General features: G+C 36.3%; 1 protein-coding gene across 11 annotated transcripts in view; it reads right to left on the bottom strand.

Moving 5' to 3' along the window:
- ZFHX4 (zinc finger homeobox 4) overlaps window positions 1-21,040 on the bottom strand; it is a 155,569-nt gene that overhangs the window by 18,996 nt on the left and 115,533 nt on the right. For 9 of the 11 annotated variants that reach the window (XM_081951574.1, XM_081951584.1, XM_081951583.1 and 6 more), the window contains 2 exons: window positions 14,375-14,497; window positions 2,358-2,491 (listed from right to left, as the gene is read on the bottom strand). In XM_081951574.1, the coding sequence (XP_081807700.1) occupies window positions 2,358-2,491; window positions 14,375-14,497 (257 nt within the window). The remainder of the gene's footprint in view (window positions 1-2,357; window positions 2,492-14,374; window positions 14,498-21,040) is intronic. The other 2 variants (XM_081951575.1, XM_081951576.1) reach the window with 1 other exon arrangement.

Here is a 21,040-nt window from a genome sequence, read left to right as displayed (position 1 = left end):
AACGTCATCTGAGGGGAGAACTATTTATAGCCCCTCTGTCATGGTCAGATCAGCCTATGGTAACTTTGAGATTTTTTTTATGCTATCCTATTATGCAGGGAGATAGAACATATCTATCAACCCCACGCCAGCATCTGATGAACCTGATGCAGTTCTAAAGGAACTGGAGGGGGGGGGGGTTCTATGAGATTCTGCTGCAGAGCATAATGAAGTGGACAGGATCCTCAGGACTATAAGTACAGTCATCTGTGAATGGATCTCCATACCCCCTGGTTAGTTAAGGCTACCCAGGATGTGAAATGTGGTGGGTCCTAGCAATGGTTAACTCATCCTTGGGTCATGGGGTGTTCCTGGACAATGTAAATAGGTGCCGGTGCTACATATGTCAACAAGCTGTTACTGGATTCCATAGTTCTGGATAATTTTTGTCCAGTCTCTCACCTCTCCTTTTACTGGAAGGTGGATGAGAAAGTAGTAACACTGCTGTTATCTGGATCCCTTCCAGTCAAGTTTCAGGTTTAGAAATTGGATAGAAAAGACATTGCTCGTCCTCTTGGGCGACCTCTGACAGGAGTGGGATGGGGACTTTTCAGTGGCCATTGATACTATCAACCTTGATATTCTTTTGGGTCGGCTTTGGGAGCTGGAGATGGGGGGCAGAGTTTTGTTCTGGTTCACCTCCTTTCTCTGAGATTAGTCCCAGCGAATGTTAATAAGGGGCAAGAGGTTCAGCCCACAATCCCTCAGGGCTCAGTACTATCTACGCTCTTTTTTAGCTTGTAATCTTACCTCTGCTGGGTAAAAATATCGGTTACCATGGGCTGACCTTATCTCTGACGACAATAGAATCAATATGCAGGTGACATTCCATTGTATATCTGTCTCAGGTGAACTAAGTGATGCTGTGTATGCTCTTTGACGGTGCTTTAGAGGCTATCAAGGTCTGGGGAACAATAGGTTTCAAATAAAGTTTGTTAAGAACAAGTGGCAGTGGTAAGGGCTCCTCTGTGTCTGGGAGTTTATCATCATTGGTTTGGATGTGGTTGTACTGTCCCAGACAAATCCAGTGCATAATTTGGGAGTTCTCCTGGAGTCATGACTCCTTGAGAAACAGATGGCAGCCATGTTTTAGGCCTTTGCTGGATTTTATGGTGTGCATCAGTTACACCTTTTCTGCACTAAGAACACCTTCATTCAGTCACTCATGTTCTGGTCATTGCCATATAAATTATGCACTCTATATAGGGCTAGCCTTGAAGAGTATCTGGAAGGTTCAGCTAGAGCAGAATACAGGCAGTTTTGTGTGTGTCCTAGGTTTCGAATGTAACTTCTTAGCAATGTGAGTTGCATTGGCTTCCAGTTTGCTTCCAGGTCCAATTCAAGGTGCTGGTTATCATCTTTAAAATCTTACAGGGCATTGGGCCAAGTTATCTGAAGAACTGTCGTGCCTTAATTATATCAATCTGTTTCACCCAGTCAAGCAAGCTGATTATGCTGGGATCTAGGAAGAGAGCCTTCTATGCTATTGCCCCTGCCCTGTGGAAATCTTGCCTCCAGAAGTAAGGTGGGCACTTATTATGCTGGCCTTCCAGAAGAATGTCAAGAACTGGTTCTACCAACTGGCATGGATATCTAAGAGTGACCTGTAAACCTGATGATGGTTGGTGACTTAAGGGCACTCTCTCGGGCTGTTTAATTTTTTAAACATTTTTTAGTCTAGTTTTTTTTTAACTTCATTTTAATTTATGTGTTTTTTATATGGCTGTACGACTTTTACTTGTAAACTAACCAGTGTCACTTAAGAAATATGGGCAGTGTATACATTATCATTATGCGTAGTAGACAGATTTTTTTATCTTTCCAATCCAGGATTGACAAACAACAACTGGGCCAAAATCATCTAGCCAGCTTCCATGCCTGGAACTGCTTCTTCCCACTGCTAATCCAGCATTTTCTATATAGACAATTTAATATCCTCTATATTTCAAATTCTGTATAGAGGTCATCTTGAAATAAAGGTTAGCTCAGAAGATTACTTGGCAATGTCAGCTAGTGGGGGAAAAGTGCACTTTCATTCAAAATTTGGGTTTCCATAATTATTTTCCCAAGAACTTTTTCTTTCTTTCTAAGCATCTGTTTTCTACTTCCTTTTGATTCCCAGGTAGGCAAACAAATGCAGCAGCCATATATTCTAATACTGTGATTAATAATCTGGTTTGAAAACGGTAGTTTTGTATGATTAGCTGAAAAACATTTAATGGTTCATTGTAACCTGCATAAATAAAGCTCACAATGAATTAAAGTATTTGTTCCTAAATAAAGCCCTCAGATTGAAACGTTGTAATAAGACATTTTACCTGGTCATGACCAAACTTATTTTCTTCAGAAAATTTGGTCTTTTTGGGTGGACCATCTTCTTTAGTTGGAAGTAGTGGTTGTTCCCCTGCTGCAATATTTACTTTTGGTTCCTTCTCTGATGTGTTTATTCCTGCTTCCAAAACAACATGCAAGAATATATTATAAATAGCTACGATTGTCATTAGATCTTATGCTATGACCTATAAGAGTCTTTTAAATAATGTAAGTTTTCATGTTACAGCAGAACTCTTTTTGAAACTGAAAAGGTACAAAGGTGACAGCCCACTTATCTCTGAAGCAGAGCAAACTCTATAAATACATTAAAAATGTACTCTTCTCTCTTGTTTAGCTAACCTTATGCTGCCCTAAACAGTAATCAATAACTAGATCTCTAGTATTTCACTCGGAAATTTTACACCACATTACGCAAAATCAAATCATAGCCTCAGTTCTTGCTCTGAAATAATTAATTTCCAAACATTCCTCTTTTCATTGTATCTAATTTAGAATATATTTGTCATGTTGTTCAGATAAGATGTGTATTATTTCCAATTACTGCACAACATATAATAAATATTGAGTCGAATACAGTTTTCATCATACCTCTAGCAGACTACTGAAATCAATGAGACTTAAGTTATTCATGACTAATTAAATCCCACTGATTTCAATAGATATAATATAGGCATAACCATAATACAATTCATTTAAAAGAAAAAAACACCAGCTTAACCACACAAAGACAAATAATGCACTGATGCATTGACTTAAAATACATTTTGTACTTAAATGCTACAATGGTGTGTACTAATAATATAATTAATATCCAGCCTGAGCTAGCCTCTTAATGTAGCCGGGTTAGCACACATCAAAGAAAAGAATGCAATTATAATTTCCTAGATCATAAGAAAATTCTTTGCAGTCTCAATTTGTAGAGTAGTCTCTTTTGCTAGGTTGGATATTTCAACAGCATTGAGTATTCTGGTCACATACATCTCACGACAAACATAAAACCTCATTTACCAACCATCCCAATCTCATCATAGTGTGGCATCATCTGACCTTTTTTCTGCTGTTTATTATGAGTATTTCTAATTTTAACTTTCAATTTTCACCATCTTCCAGTCAATTTGCAACTAAATTATTTCCAGGGTGAGGACACCATCACTGGACAACTGGGTGCAAATACATCTTGAAATGCAATGACGCTAAACCATTGATTGCTATCAGACCCAACATAAATATATTGTCCAGGGGAGACGCATGAAGGATCGTGATTTTTAAAATCCACACAGAGTTCACATAAACGAACAAACTGACCTTGCTGTCTAATGCCTTAGTTTTAATTTTAAAATAGGGTCATGACTGTCACTGATGAAAAGCTTGTAGAATACTTATAACGAACAGAAAGACTATTGGAGAGAAGAACAGAATAAATGTTTCTCTTAAAAGAACACTTTTTATTTGAAAAAATAACAGAAAACCCTGCAAGAATAAGTAAATTCGGAAGCAGCAAAATAAATTGCATGTGAATATCTTCAAAATATATAAATACATTTTATTAGAAATACATTAAAATTGACAGTACTATATATTTCAGTGTATTATTCCTTCTATTAAACTTAGGAATTAGTGAAACTTTAAAAATAAAACTAGAATTATAGATTGATTAAAGATCAGGATTATTCAAATAAATTGCAAATGGACAAAGCCTCGTTTGGATTTCTTTTATAAAGGTTTAAGGTTTTCAGAATCTTAAGGGTCTAGGAGGTTAAAGCATTTTAAATATTAATAATCATGTTTTAAAACAAAAAAAAAATTCCATCTCTTATACCAATCATTTTACCCTTAAATTAAATTAGCACAGCAAGGTATTTTCCTTATTAAAATGCATTAAAATGCCCTAAGCTGTGTAGGCAGCAGCAAAATGGTATGAATAACATTTGAGGATGCTTTGTGCACCATCTCACATCCCTTTCCTTTGCCTTTTCTCTGATTATGGGATTCAGGAGTACCAAAGGACTATATTGAAAGTTTGGGTCAGGAATTCCAAGATCCTTACTCGTCTATCCTTTTGTATTTGGAATATATCCACCTTAGCTGGGGTGATCTTGGGCTACTTACTCTCTCTCAGCCCAACTAACCTCATAGGGTTCTTGTTGTAGGAGAAATAGGATGAGGAAGGTAGATAAGTTTGTTGCATTGAGTTATTTGTAAAAATAATAAAAGTGGGATACAAACAAACTTGTTCTAAGAATTGTGATTATCAGGTAGGCAGTGATCAAGTAATTTAACAACTGGTTCTCTGTCCTAATGACCAGCTGAGTAGGCAAGGCTCGGTGGCCATGTGACTGGTTGGGCATGGCCAACTCAACATCACTCACATTGATGAGCGCTTCACTGCATATAGGGTATAAATATAAGGCTGAGGCATGCTTAAAAAATAATTTAGACCATAATGTAGCAGAGTAACATTTCACTTTAACATAGTGGCGATATTTTTCAGATTTCTAGGAAAGGGCAACCTATGCTTATTGAAAGCCACATTGAAAGCCACATCTTTACTGCAATTCATTAAAGCAGACACATCTTTCATTATATTTACATGAATTGTCATCACATATGTCACAAGTATCAATTGTTCACTTTATTTTCCTTGTCAAACCTAACTATATTATACTTCAATGACATTAATGTTCAGATTCATATTCCTTATTGCATAAAACCAGTTCAATAATGTATTTTCTACATACCATTTAGATTTTAAACCAACAATAGTATATCACCTATAAAAAAAAAAAATCAAGTACCGTATTTTTCGGAGCATAAGATGCTCCGAAGTATAAGATGCACCTAGGTTTTGGGGAGGAAAACAAGGGGAAAATATCTCCCTTTGCCTTTGCCTCTCAGCAATTTGCCTCCTTGCAACAAACAGTACAGACAATATACACTGTTTGTAGTGTGATATTTCAGACTATACTTGTACAGATGCTGTTAAAATTGATGTGCATTCTAGAAGTATAGTTATTCTCTGCTATTTAAAAAAATAGCACTTTTTAAAACAATAGCACGGGGCGTCTTCAGATCAAGCATTTATTTTAAAAAGCTTCTTCATTTTGTTAAGTTGTCTAGAATAATAAAGTAGTCTTTAAAAAAATAAGTCTAATAATTTGAACATTCTATAGGCATTTATAGTTGTTGACTTACCTCCTTGCAGCAAACAGCCTGATTAGCAAAAGAAAAAAAAAATCCGCCTCCGAGGAATTTGCCACATGGAGCAAACAGCAAGTTTCACTTTCAATTTCTCCCGAACATCAGCTGTTACAGGCTACAGGGATTGCTATAGCTTATTGAAGCCTCCGCAAGCCCCAGTTTTCTGGAAAGAGGTAAATTGCTGGGAGGCAGAGGCCAAAGGGTTGGGGGCGGTGGGTGAGTGAGGCTACATTCAGTATAGTGGGAGAGGGAAAGATGTATCTTATACTCTGAAAAATATGGTACATTGACAAGTTCAACCAACATATTTCTAATTATGTCACCAGAAGGGGTACTGCTCTTCTATACATTCAGAATAATCACTTCCTAATCTTTAAACATACAACTGTCTAATAAAGTCCAAATTATAAAGAAATTAATTCTTTACATTTTCTTATACAATACAAAGCATTTCTTAATCCCCATCTCCCCCACAAGTCATAGTGGCCCGTGCATCTGTGTGTGTATGTGTATGTGTCTCACACACATATGTACACAAACACACACACACACACACACACACACACACACATATACGCAGGTCTTGGTGTATTCAGGTCTTTTCCCGTGTAAGATTGAGAGTATCTGGGCAACGTTTTGATGAGGTCCCACTCGCCATCTTCAGGCTGGTGCCTTCGCCTTCGTGCTTATGCGAGCAAAGCATGATTGGAACTGCCGTCTTTCTATAAATATTGGTGGAGGTGTGTGGAATGCTGGCTTTGTTGCTGTAAGCGGGTTGGTTGGCTGTGTTGTTACACCTTGATTAGTTGATGGAGTTGATGTATGCAGATTTGTTGGCTGTTTTGTAACATCTTGTGTGGCTGAGGTACAACCTCAGCTGCCAAAAGGATCCTGAAAAGAACTGAATTAGCCCTAATCAAAAACGAACTCCACAGGAAAAGATTCCTACTAGACCAAACCAACAGAGACCTACTCACTCTTCACCTCAAACTCAGTAACAAATCCACCCAGCACTCTGGGACAAATCCAAACAACTAGCCCTCTGGAGAGCCGAAACAGATACCGCCCATAAGACAGACACACACACCAACAAACTCCACAGACTAGAAAAACACCAGAAGCCCAACCCCCTTTCACAGCAACTCATGAAACAAACAGTACATAACGTATCAGACAGGACCCTCACCATAGCAGAAACCAATGTCCTTTCCAAAGGATTCAACTTTGCAGTCGCCCCCAAATGCATCCCCACTGAAAACATAATATGCAGAGTTGAAGCTACCCTAACCAAAATCAACGCAGATGAAGCCAATAAAATCAAACTTGAAGTCATCAATGTCCTCTGCTCCAGCAATCCACCCAGAAGCAATTTACATAAAGAAGAACAAAAAGCACTCACCAACTTGAGGAAAGACAACAACATAATCATTCTCCCAGCAGACAAAGGTAACGCCACTGTGGTGATGAATACAACTGACTACCAAGCCAAACTATCCAATCTACTCCAAGATCCCGCTTACAAACCTCTAAACACAGACCCCACCACCTACCTGGAAAAAACCACCAAATCCAAAATAAAAGCCTCTACCATCAATGAAGAGATCCAGCAAAGAATCATCACCAGAGAGAAACCATCCAGATGCCCCAAGCTCTATGGCCTCTCCACGATACACAAAGAAGGAACACCACTCAGACCCATAGTCAGCTCCATAGGCTCACCTCTATAGAAACTTGCCAAATTCCCCACCAAACAACTCCAACCCTACTCAGAATCCATCACCTCACACGTACAAAACTTACTCCACTTCATAGAAACAATAAAGAAACAAAACCTACAACCCAGCGATCTACTCGTGAGCTTCGATGTCATATCCCTCTTCACCCAAGTGCCTATAAAAGAAGCCTTGAAAGCTATCCAGAACAAACACAACCCCCCTAAACACATCCTGGACCTGACCAACCACTGCCTAACCAACACATACTTCATCCATAATGGACAAAGATACGAACAGATAGAAGGAGCACCCATTGGATCACCCCTCTCACCCGTCATCACAAACTCATACATGGAACATTTTGAAACTAACGCCTTAGATAAATCTGAACACAAACCCAAACTCTGGCTTAGATATTGATGATACCTTCGTGATTTGGCCACATGGGAAAGAAAAACTGGACAACTTCCTCACATATCTCAACAGCTTACACCCCAAAATACAATTCACTATGGAAATAGAAGCAAACAATCAACTTCCCTTTCTCGACGTCCTAATCTACAAAAATCCAATGGCTCCTTACAACATACCATCTACTGGAAAAAAACAACACACCAACCGCTACTTAAACGCACAATCCCATCACCACCCTGCACAGATCAACTCGGTAGCCAAGACCCTCATCTCCAGAACCAAACGCCTAGCCGACAAAGGCCACCTGAAAACTGAATTACAAACTCTCACAAACATATTAATCTCCAACAGATTCCAAATAAAAACAATTACCAACCTAATCCAAAGGGAGACTCCCCCAAAAAACCGAGACACAGAACAGGACAACGGCATCACCCTCCTCCCTTACATCAAAGGCACCATAGATAAAATCAGTAAAATCTCCACAAACACAATATCAAGACAGCCTTCAACACTGACCAAAAATAGCCAACATCTTAAGAAACCCCAAAGACAAAATCCAGCTAGAAAACTAAGGAGTCTACGAAATACCATGCAAACTCTGCCCTGCAACATACATAGGACAAAATGAACAGGAGAATAAATGCACGCATCGCAGAACACAAGAATGCAGTAAGAAAAAAAGAAAAAACCTCCTCCTTTTGCCAGCACCTTAAAGCTGCAGGACATGAAATTAATTTTGAAGGAACCAGGTTAATCTCCAAAACTGAACACTTCAACAAGAGAATAATTATGGAAGCTATCAAAATAGAGAAACACCCCCACAACATGAATAAATGTGACAATACCTCCCGCCTATCAGACATCTGGAAACCAGCCCTAGTCAACAAATGAGCCCCACCCACCACCCAGGCCGTTACAACACAAAACAACAACGGATACACAGCCAGCACCAATCAGCACCAATTTACCAATCATGATACAACCACACAACCAATCATTCCACTTACTAAAACAAAGCCAGCACTCAACACCCCCCCCCACCAAGGTTTATAGAAAGATGGCAGCTCCGACCACGCTTTAAGCCCAAAAGCCAGCCTGAAGATGGCAAGTGAGACCTCGCTGAAACATTGCCAAGACAATCTCAATCTTACATGGAAAAAGACCAAAATACAACTAGATCAGCATACCTATACCCATAAAAATCTACGAATGAATGAATATATATATATATATACACACACACACACACACACACATACACACACGGTGTGCCCTAATATGGGAGGGAGCATACTGCTTCCCTTTTGCCTTTCAGCTCCATCCTAGAAGCCTTCCAGGCAGAAAACCATTTTTGGTGTTTTGTTTGTGCTGATAAATAAATAAAGGGAGACTAGTATAGATCTATTTCAAGCTATTTAGCTCTCATCAGCTATTCATACCCTTACTGGGATTCGAACCTGGACTGTTTTACATGTTAGGCAGTTGTATGGACGCGCACAGCACATGCATGTATCTTACTGTTCAGCGATGCCTCCGCGAAGCTCCAGTTGCTCAGCGGAACGTCACACAGGTGCAGTATGCGCTGTGCGCAGAAGCACCGAAGACTTTAAAGACAGGTAAAGAGCAAGGGCGGGCGGTAGGCCCTCCAGAGCACCGTACTGGAACAGTACCGAGCAGGCTCCGGTACGCCTGTACTGGGGCATACCACCTGCAACCCACCACTGCTTTTTACAATAATCTACTATTACATCATGTTAGCCAATATTCAAAAGAATTCCACCAATTCAGACTGCAGACATAAACTTGCTTACTCTGCATAGATTAATCCCTCAAAAAAGTATATTTTGATCAGCTTCTCTTCAGATTTTATGCCATGTGCTTTGTATCCATTGTCGTGTGTGTTTCATTGCAACCAGTTCTTCAAAAAACAAGAAGATGGTCAGGCAATGCCTATAGAAAAAAGGGTGCTTGGGTTAAATTGTAGCTATAGCCTGAGCCAGAACTGCTGGACGTGGCAGCTGGAAATTTCCTTTGAGACAGTCAGATTCCATTAGGATTCCTGAGCCTTCAAAGGAGATTATTTCTAGTATGTTTCCAACCACTTTAGAAGGTCAGAAATCTCTGAAAATGCAGAGTGATATTTCCATATGACAGAACAGTGGTCACTCCCTCTGGCAGGAGAAGCCAAGTGGAAGCAATTAAAGTTCGAGGAAAGTGAAACATAGGAAGTAGAGCCAGTAAAAATTACTCATAGAAGACCATTTATATGGCAGTTGTTGGGTGTGACACAAAATGGATATGTTTGCTGTTTTGAGTTATTTCTAATAACAAAAATGTGGGATGCAAACAAATCAATAAGATCAGCATTATCTCACTTACACATATCTTATGAATGGCCATTATTTATGAATAATTTTCACTGTTATCATTGTTGCATGCTAAAAAAAAAGGGGGGGGGAGTTAGAACTACCTGATTTAAAATTATATTTCGGAGCTTGTTGCTTAATATGAATGAAAGAATAGATGACTTTAAGAAAGCAGTATTATTGGACTTGGAAGGACATGATTTAAGATTTTATTGGCATAGCTATTTGTAGTATGATAAAATCAAGGTTAATGTACATTTTAAAAATCATTTATTAGACATTCCGCACTGACATTTTACAATTTTAATATTCTTTAATAAAGAAATAATTATGTTAAAATTAATTTATGGTTATCACTCCAATTAATTATTATTATTTTATTTTAGAATAGAAATGAAATTTAAACAAAATGTTTAACTGATGCTGCTTTGTTGAACTTTTTTCTCAAGGAGAATTTAAGTTAAAAATAAGAGAAAATCTGGAGTTGGAAATCGTATTATTGATTTCCTTATGCTTAGTTTTAAGTCTGATTTAATTAAAATTATGAATTTGATGGGGCAATATGCAATATATTCAGAGTGCTGTAAAGCACTATAGAGTGATATATATTCTATTGCTTATTACTACGTGGAGTTGTCTACAAAGGTGATCATATATTAAAATCATTTAATAAATAAAAATCTTATTCCTAGGATGTATAAACTTTTATTGAAAATGGAAACAGAGGATAAACAAATTAAAGACATTATGAGACAATGGGCAAAAGTAGTATTATAATATATAGTTAAGCCAATGAGAGAATATGTAGAAGAAATGGTTGACATTTACAATGAATTTTAATTTTAAAAAGCAGTTTTATAAAATGGCCAGTGTGTGAGACCAAAAAACTGTTAAAAGTGTACAAAGGAATTTCAAACATTTGTTGAAAATACAATCAAACATAGGGTACATATTTTCATCTTTGGTGGACAGGTGAGAAAGCTAGAAAATACTGACATCAAGTATGTCTTCTAATTCAGAAGATTTGAAAAGTGAATACACAACTGAAACCAGAGATTTTTCTTGTCTTTAATGGATAAACATACGGAGACATCTTACAGAACTTTGCTTTGGTATAGGGTAACAGCAGTGAGACTTTTATACGCACAATGGTAAAAATGGTATTTAAATGATAAATATCTACAATGGAGCAATAATGATGAAGTTGATAGAATTGGCAGAGATGACAAAATTGACAGCTTTGATTAAAGAAAAGACTGGCCTATTTTATTTCTACATGGAAACCACCTTGGATTTTTGGGGAGAAACTGAAAGAAATGAACTGTTGATTTTGGAATTTGATGATTAGAATTATACATGATTATAGAAGTAATGTAGACAAATGTTAACCCTAGAGTAAATGTTTGATGCATTTTCTTTATTTACATCTCTACCAAAGAAGTCAAAAGTCATTATGTATGTATTTATTTTACTTTTTCTTTTCTCTTTTGCACTTATATGCTCTTCTGGAAGGAAATTTATCTAATTAGCAAGCAGACCCCTTTAGCTATAATCCATTGACTTTGTATGTATGGCACACTTATTCATACTTTAAGTGATTCTTTCTGGATTTCTAAATAAAAATGTACAGGTCTTTTTCATAAGAATGGAATAATAAATAATTCCTAGATAAACCAGAACTCTGTGATTCATATAATCATCAATTTTGCAGTTCTTTAATCCTAAATAACAAAGATTATGAATGTGTCAACATAAATAAGTTATGCTAGTTAAGTTTACAACAGGGAATATCAATCAAATATACAAACTTGTGAAATAAAGCACGACAGCATCCTATAAATACTAAAGAACCTGATAAGGACTAGGGCTTCTGACATCAATTACTGTAATTAAAATATACTATAATACTTAAAAATTATAGAAGTCACTGTAAGATTCCTTCTAATTAGAACTTAACTAATGAATAATTTTATTGCACAATAAATGGTGAATTTTCATTATTCCTTACATTTACCACCTTGTTAAATAGTGTTCCCTTTAGCCATCTCAGAAATTTATTACATTTTCTATGCAAATGTATTAATCTGGATAAATTCCATATTAATTACTACACTGTGTTGAGTTGTAATTTGGATTATAATTAATCTAAAGTGGCACTAGAATTAAATGACAATATAAATGAGGCATTAGAAGGCTCTTGTCTTCTAAATCAATATTCAGTAAACATAGTTTTCTTATTGCCAAGTCTCTGAAAGCCTCCATCTGAGATAAGGAAGGCAATACAGAACAACAATTTATATAAATACTTGAGCACCAAACATGTTAATCCCTTCTTTTCTAATGCATTATATGCTAAAAAGGGGTGAGAACACTTTTTTGTCTAGCTTGTTAAGGCTATGATTAACTTGTTGGTTTTCTGGTACTTCTTTGCCAATACTTAATTCAGGAGAAGAAAATCCAAATTAACATTCAATTATACATAAGCAGTTATGCAGTCATTAAACATAGTTGTCAGCTGTGTTGAGAATTAACCTCACTGAATAAATACTTTATATGCAGAATTAATTTAGAGAATTCTATTGTAGGATTCAAAAGGTCAGTTTGAGAATTTGAAATGTGAACTAATTTTTTTTCAAGCTTCTTACAAAAGAATCTGCCTTTAGCATCTAAAGGTGCACCACACGACAACTGGAGCATAGGTGAGGCTAATTAAACGTGAATTTATTGTTCATGGAACTTGCTATCTATGTTTCTGAAGTGCACCATTTCTGCCTATTGTCGCATTAAAAATGAACTTAATCAAAGAACTTAGATGTTTTATATCAAATATTTTAGACAGAAAACATCTTAGAAATATAAAGCTTTAACAGAGCACAACACGAAGAAGCCAGATGTTTCACAAATAAAATTTCTCTTTTTCCATTACACTTCTACAGTGACCGCAGTAAGAAGCAGCATGTCTTTCAATACCGCTTTTAGATTTACCTTCCAAGGAAAGGGCATGTATATTTTAAATAATCCCTACAGACGCGCTCTGTTATGAACAGTTCTTCTTCAGGTTCTTGATTTCAAAAGCTAAATACTACTAGTGCTACGGATATTTCTGAGCAGTGATGCACAGTTGACATATATCTATGAACCAGATCTTTATTTCTTAAATATTACTGAATTTTGCATAAAGAAAAAAAATGGTGTTTTCATACTTCTACTGCTTACAAAATAAACAATAATTTAGCAATATCTCTGAGCAATGGTTCATTTAGATGAAAATAAATTTGCATGTAAAATAATAATTCCTGATTAACTGAATGTCTTTATGGCGAATACAAGCTCTTTTATCTGCTGTTGTCATTTGGATTCAAGGAAAAGATATATGAGCACCTGAAACTAATAGCTTTCAACCTGCTTCAGCACCTCTTCTGCTTCAGTGAATCCAGCATAATATAACTAGGAATAGCGTGCAGCAAAAGTAGCCAATGTAATATTCATTGTGACCATAGATTTCCATCTCATAAATAAAAAGCATGGACGGCGTTACATTTTGCCAAATCAAATACAGAAAAAGCTTTGTGTATCCATGCCAGATGCTGGCCTTGGGTTTGTTTGTGCACAAGTAAATGTCATGACATGGGAGTTCTGTTTTCAAAGACAGTAGCTTTCATTACTGAGCTTTGTATATTCTTAAAGATCAATATTTCCCAGCTCATAATCTGTTTTCAATGATATTTCCTTCTTCTTGGCCAAATCATTTGTAAACCTTTTCATAGATTTTCTGTATTTTTCCCTCTGTAAATACCAGATAAATGGCCACGTAGAGGGAAGATTCCTGAATCTAAGTGATCATATATCAAGAACAGAAAGCTGATGGGTGGGGTGGTGGGGGGTGGGGGGAAGCATTCCCATTGTCTTAGGGCTCTGCAAAGAGATGAAACATGAATGCAGGGGAAATTCCTCAAGTAGTGTGGAATCTTATGAAAAATTAATATGCCATCAGAGGAATACAAGTACAGCTAAGATTAATGAAAGGTGCTTAAAAAAATTACAAGCACACAAACTGATTTGATTAAAAAATAATCTCACTAGTTGTTCTATAATATTCTTCAGCTTATCCACATCTATCCTGTCAGATGGTTATGATTAAAAATAGGTCAATGTCAGGCTACTGATAAAAATCACATGCAAAATACACATGCAATAGATAATACCAGGAATGTCCAGACAGTTTTAAATTAAACAAGCAAACAAACAAACACAACTATTTAATACCCATGTTAAAAGAATAGGGGGAAAAATCTAGCATCTTACCAGAGTCTTTACTCGCTTTTCTGCCTTCACTTTTATTTCTCTCTTTCTCACATGTGTCTTTATCATCAGCAACAGCCACTGATGAGCTTTTAGTAGACCCTTCTGCATCTTCAATTTGTTCTTCTGCGAATGAGCATTAAAAAAAAATGACAAAAAAGCTAGCTTAGGGACCATTCAACATGAGGTGTAAATATGAGCTTTAATAAGATCAGGATTACATTTAATGAGACATTGTAAGAAATTGAAAGAAGGACACTTAAAAAGACATCAAATATCAATTATTAATAATCTGGGTTGTTATGGTGCAGCCCGGGAACCATATTTTATTAAACATACAGTGACAACTAGAGCTACAGAGCAAGTAGATCTTATCGACTACAAATAGTAAATTACTATCAGCTTTACTAAAGTAATATATTCAACGTAAGTTATATATAGCAACATATTTGAGAAACTTCTCAAAAAAATAAATCCAATTAGAATCGATATATTTTGCTAATGTCATTCTGTAAATACAATATGAGATCTTGGATTTCTTCTTCAGGAGGAACCAGTTGGGTAAATGAAACAACTTGGCATATTGCCGTTAAAAAAAGTGACCTTACTTACACCTCACTTACATGTTCACACCAGCTAGATTACATGAAAATCTTCACAGTAACTCAACCCAATTTAATTATTCAGTAAATCTTAGCTATGTTGCTACTAGTGGATTAATCTTTTTATGCAGTTAACTTCTAGGCTAAGGCCATGTAGCACTAATCCGTGAAAGGCCTACTGTTCCTTTTCATCTTGTGATCATTTGTCTGTGACTGTGCTGATGTCACATTTTAATGAATTTTAGCAATCTGAGTAATGCCAGATAACCAGACTTGCAACTCCCTACAGCATAGCATGCTGTTTTCATCACAATACGAGAAAGAAAGAAAGAAAGAAAGAAAGAAAGAAAGAAAGAAAGAAAGAAAGAAAGAAAAGAAGAAAGGAAGGAAGGAAGGAAGAAAGATTTCAGTGCAGAATGGGAGAAGGTGATCAAATGGGATTCAAAACACCAGGCTGCTCAATTTCATAAAGTCTTTAATGACCATATAAATTAACACTGGAAAGGCAAAGGGTCACAGACACACATTTGCATACACGCCTCTATTCACTTTTGATAAGAAGAGCTTTTTTTTGCTTGGGGAATATGATACAATTAACCCTTCAGATTCCATACAAAATGCAGCTACCAACATTTTAAGTGTCAAGCATTAACTGAAAATTACACACTACATAAAATTTTCATTGTAAATGCTATAGTGATTGAAAGGGGAAATTGTGGCCCCTTCCACCCCCCATGTTTTATTAATAACGTTCTGACAGCAGAATGAAATATCCTCTGTCATGTGGAGCAGCTGAGCACAGAAAAATTGCTACTTAGTGTTATACTTGCAGTGGAGCTGAATCTACAAGAAAACAATTGAAGCCACTATCAAGCCACCATAGGCGATATAAATGGAAAGAAATAAATAGATATAGTGGGACATTTTGCATTAATTTCTTGAATACGCTATGCTGCAAGCTACATATCAGCAGCTTTTTTGGGAGAAATATTTTTGAGAACCAGAAACATTAGGGAATGGGGGAAAAACCCCACCTTCCTTAAAAATGTAGATGTAATAATAATCAGCAGTGAATGGAATAAACAATTCCTTTCGTATTAGCATGCTTATTTCCTCCCCCCCCCCTCTCTGTGGTATAACTAATCAAACACTGTAAGGTTCCTAGTCACAGCTGGAAACAATGCTGTGTTTATTAAGGGTGATGGGAGGGCACAGTCTGCGATGCTGTACGCTTATGATTGTGACTAGACTGTGCTATGTTAATGCAAATAGATATAGAAAGAGAGATGTGTGCACAATGTGTGCACATTGCCCATCTAGTCAAAACTCCTGGTCTAACACAACCTATGGCAATTCCACGCTGAATATGCTCACAGATGGGCAGATTTCCTCCCCCTTCTCTTGGTTTACTAGTCCATCCCCAGCTGGGAAAGAAAAGGACGTGTCAAAACAAGACCGAGCATCCTTATTTTGAAGGAGCATAAATGCTGTCAGAATAAGCATGAATAAAATGGCGTATGTGTGCACGGGCATGCTTGCAGAGTCTAGACCAGGAAAAATAAGGAATAATAATAATTAAAAAAAAAAGAACAGCAACACTGTCATCATCTGGGTCTCATCAGACAATTTTAGTTGGGTGCTCTCTTTTTTTTCTGGTATGTGTTTTAAGTATGAGAGAAATTCCCAGACATGTTCTCCTATACATCATCATGGTGTCTGACCTCCATCTGACCCCGGCAACAGTTTGAGAAATCTAAATGTGAACAAAGACTCTGTGTCAGCAGCAGGGAGAAATGGTTAGGTAGACTTTTGCTCATCAACTTAATCGCAAACAGCAGTTTTTGGGCCATAACTTTACAGGGCTCCACCAAGCCACCAGCACATAACCTTTGGAGGTAGAAGTGCCCTTTACCCCTTCCCGCCCTCTGTGATTTTTCTCAGTCCTTAGATATTTCCTTTGATGTAGCAAGGCAATTAGATCAAATGTTCAAGAACTGAAAGCCTGTTTTATGATTTTGAAGGTGAGAGCTGTTTATTATAGGTTGGCTCCTGAGCCTCCTTACAAAATTTAATCCTGGGGAAAAAAATTAACCAAAGGCAACGTATACATCTCATGAGCATCATCATCATCATCATCATCATCAAAATTTCAATTGGCAAATCTTAATTTGTCAATGGCCGATACATTCAGGAAATTATTTGGCTATCTTCTCAAAACTCTATTTAGCTTTTCTTCTAAAAATCTATGTCAGAAGGAGAAATGTATTATGGAATTTGCTTTGACTCTGTTTAGGAAAGCAGAAAATATACGCCGATTTCTTACAAACTTGCATTGTTACAAATGTAATTAGTAAAATAAAGACAAAGTAAACTGTTAGGCAAAAGCAACATAGTTAGGTGTATAAAATGGAATTTCACTGTGAAATTGGCAATGATTGCAATGATATATAAATCATTCACTGTTAAAACAGCAATGCACTTTTCTTTGTTTGAAATCAATGAAAAAGATTGTGTAGAGAAAAGGTATTGAATTATATTAATACAACAAAAAAGCCTGGGATCATACTTTAGTTATGAGTAAGACCTTTTGGCCTATTATGAATATAGGAATTCTAGTTCATGCCTTTACAAATATTACCTTATAAAATAAGTAGAATTTAGAATTCAGACATGTTTTTATTAGCTAAAAGCATTCATCACTGCACCATAATACTACCAATATTACCACTACTTTTACCTAAATGCTACAATGTGCTTGGAGTCCAATTGCTTTTTTGAATCCAGTTCTGATTGATATACAATATAAAATGCGCGTAAATATATTTATATGCATATACAACATAACTATATGCATATATGTTATACTTCCCTGTTAAATCTAGACAAAAAAACCTGAATATCCAAAAATATCTTCATTAGTTCTTTATGTTTGTGAGCTTAGTGTATGATGCCATCTTTCTTTGTTTAATCACTACTCCCCACTATAACGGTACACTGTATAGTTTCCCTTTGTTCTATATAGCTGTTACTTTAGGCCAATTCCAAATAATGCTGAGAGGTAGATGGCAAGGAACATATCGCAGTCAGGAAATAATATAATAGGAGCTCCAGCAAACCTGAGGCAGCAGGGAACATACCTATCATAATCTGGATGGCAACATATGGATGCTTCCCAAGGAGCTATTAATGATCTTGAATAATTATTGTGGGATTTTATAATGGAACTCAATTTGTCATTTTTTCCTGGTTTAGCAGTGAACTTGGGTCAAAAAGCATAATCGTCAATGGGGTTCCTCTTAAATAGGGCTAACATAAGTTATTCAGAAAGACTTTGGATACTTTGCACCTTGCTTTAGTTGCACAGGGTATCTCTCTAGTAGGCAATTTCATCAGGCTCAGAATCTGACCAGAACTACAGGTAGTCCTCAATTTACAAACACAATTGAGCCCAACATTTCTTTGTGAAGCAAGACAGTTGTTAAGTGAGTTTTGCTCCATTTTATGATCTTTCTTGACAGAGTTGAATCATTACAATTGTTAAGTTAGTAACACAGTTGTTAAGTGAATCTGGCTTCCCCATTGATTGTGCTTATCAAAAGATCACAAAAGGTGATCACACAATCCCAGGACACTGAACTATCATAAATATGAGTCAGTTGGCAAGTGTCTGAATTTTGATCTTAGGACCATGGCAATGCTGCAATGCTCATAAGTCTGAAAAGCGGTCATAATTTATTTTTTTCAATGCTGCTGTAACTTCGAATGAACTTTTGTAAGTTGAGGACTTCCGGTATAAGCTTACAGCGGTGACTTCCATAGGAGAATGGGAGAAGGAAAACTCAAAACTATGGAAGTATTTATTTCTTGCGTCTTATATTTTCTTACAGAGCTCAAGAGCAGGGTATAAAGCATCCCCCCATGACATCAACTCTCTTGGTAATTTGAGTTGACAGATAGTGTCTAGTTCAAAGTCACCCAGTAACCTTCCTGAGCAAAAGATGGACTGAATCTAAGTCTCCCACATTCTATTCTAACACTTCAACAACTATACCACACTGTCACCATTTTATAATTGCAATTGTTCATATAGTTAAACAATTCTTTTAATATAACTATTTCTGAAGGCCTTCAATAATGGTTACAATGGTCATATATGGTATTTTGCATTGTAAAAGTAAAGACTGAAAATAAAAAATGATTTAAAGCAAGTTAAAAACACTTAAAATGAGCTCTGACACCGTGATTGTGCACTGGATCATTTTTCATTCAAGAATTTCCTTATTTCTGACTGGCGCTATTTCTTTCCTACTCCAGGTTTGCTTTCTTTGTCATCTTTGTCCTTTTGAATTTGTTGTTTATCTTTTGTATTGTTCTTTGTTTTTATTTCTTTTAACAACTGTGAGTGATCCAGAAATGCTGGGAATCAGGAGGCATATACATTTAATAATTTATTTTATATACCTCACATAGTGAATCCAGGCTGCATATATAATTAAAAAAATACTTTATGAAAGTAAGATCCATAAAAGCTAATAAAACTATCATTTAAATTAAAAATAAAAATAAAGTAAAACAAAATGGCAGAAAATATTAAATAGCACATCAATTAACAGTCATATAACTAACCTACATTATATTGTTCTGTACAGTCCAGTGGTGGGTTCCTACTGGTCGACCAGTTCAGCCGAACCGGTAGTGGTTTGGTGTCCTGGGTTGCTGGAACTGGCAGTGACCCAGGCCTGCCACACCGCTAAATTGGTTCTCCGGATGGTGCCACAGGCGGCGACATCTTTTTTTTTGCTTCTGCGCATGCACAGAACAATTTTTATTGCACTGTGTATGTATGCGTGGCCATGAGCAAACTTGCAGTAGTGCCTGCCGGAACCCACCCCTGGTATAGTCATATCAACATCTTCAGATAACCATCCCTGTGTAATGATAACTGGTAACTCTGCGAGTGCAATATAAAATGTAAGTTGACCTTGCAACCCTGTGAAATAACAACAATAATCTTAGCAATATCTAATGATTAAATCATAGCAAGGCAGAGGGAATCTTCATCCAGAAATCCAACTCTGCTATTGTATTGTATTGTATTCAATCATCTGGATTCATATTAGTTTCAGTGTTGATTCTTAATGGGGCTACAATTCTCCAGAATAAGCAGGTGTACAATCTGGCAGGTCTCCTAAACTCATAGATTCTGCTAGGCAGCAGGTGGAGATTGTTACTAGGAGAAACTTTGTTCAGCTAACCCTAAATGATATTCAGGTTATCTTCATTTCCCCCACTAAAAATTAAATATCTAAAAAACTAATAGTCCAAATTCTCTTTTATTGACTAAATATCCTGACTTTTCAAAAATCCCTTTATATACCATTTTGGGTATGACATAATTATTGTATATTTATGATAGTAGAAATGGTTATAGGAAAACAACCAGCAGTCTCTGGATTGTAGAGAAATATGTGTAGAAATATGGTAAATAAGCAAATAAAGATTTGGAAAATACATCCAAGGCCTAGATGACACAGATTTCATACTAACTTTTGGAACTTTTGATTATTTCTTTTTGGTAATATTGTTGATAAATGCCATGTCAGTTTAATATAAAATCTCATTTATCTAGATGAGGCAGAAGATCTGACTTGTACTATTGAAATCTGGGTATGTGAGTGTATATTGCCTAGATCTGACCAAATTATGTCCATCAATAATGATAGTGATTAGTCTAAAAACATGTGGTTGAAAACAATGAGTCTGACTAAAGTTTAAATTCTTAGCAAAGGTTATATCATTTTTTAGTTTATGGTTCAAGATATGGCGGAGGTGGCTTGAATACTGAGAAATTAGAATTATTCCACTATCAAAATGAGACTCTTATTTGATTAGTTTAGTGGCAAAGAATCTTTCTTTTACTTCAGGTTTAATATATGATTTTTTTTTTACTTTGGTTAATAATTCTGAATTATCTTTGAGAATATTACTCCAGCAGAATTGTACTATAATGAATTTTCAAAGATATTCTTCCGATTATGATTTACTCGCTTAACAGCTCTAGCTTAGC

Source organism: Natrix helvetica, assembly GCF_964273705.1.
Source record: "Natrix helvetica genome assembly, chromosome: 4".
NCBI lineage: Eukaryota > Metazoa > Chordata > Lepidosauria > Squamata > Natricidae > Natrix > Natrix helvetica.
Note: the sequence above shows the minus strand (reverse complement) of the source record. Positions and strands in the feature narration are given on the sequence as shown.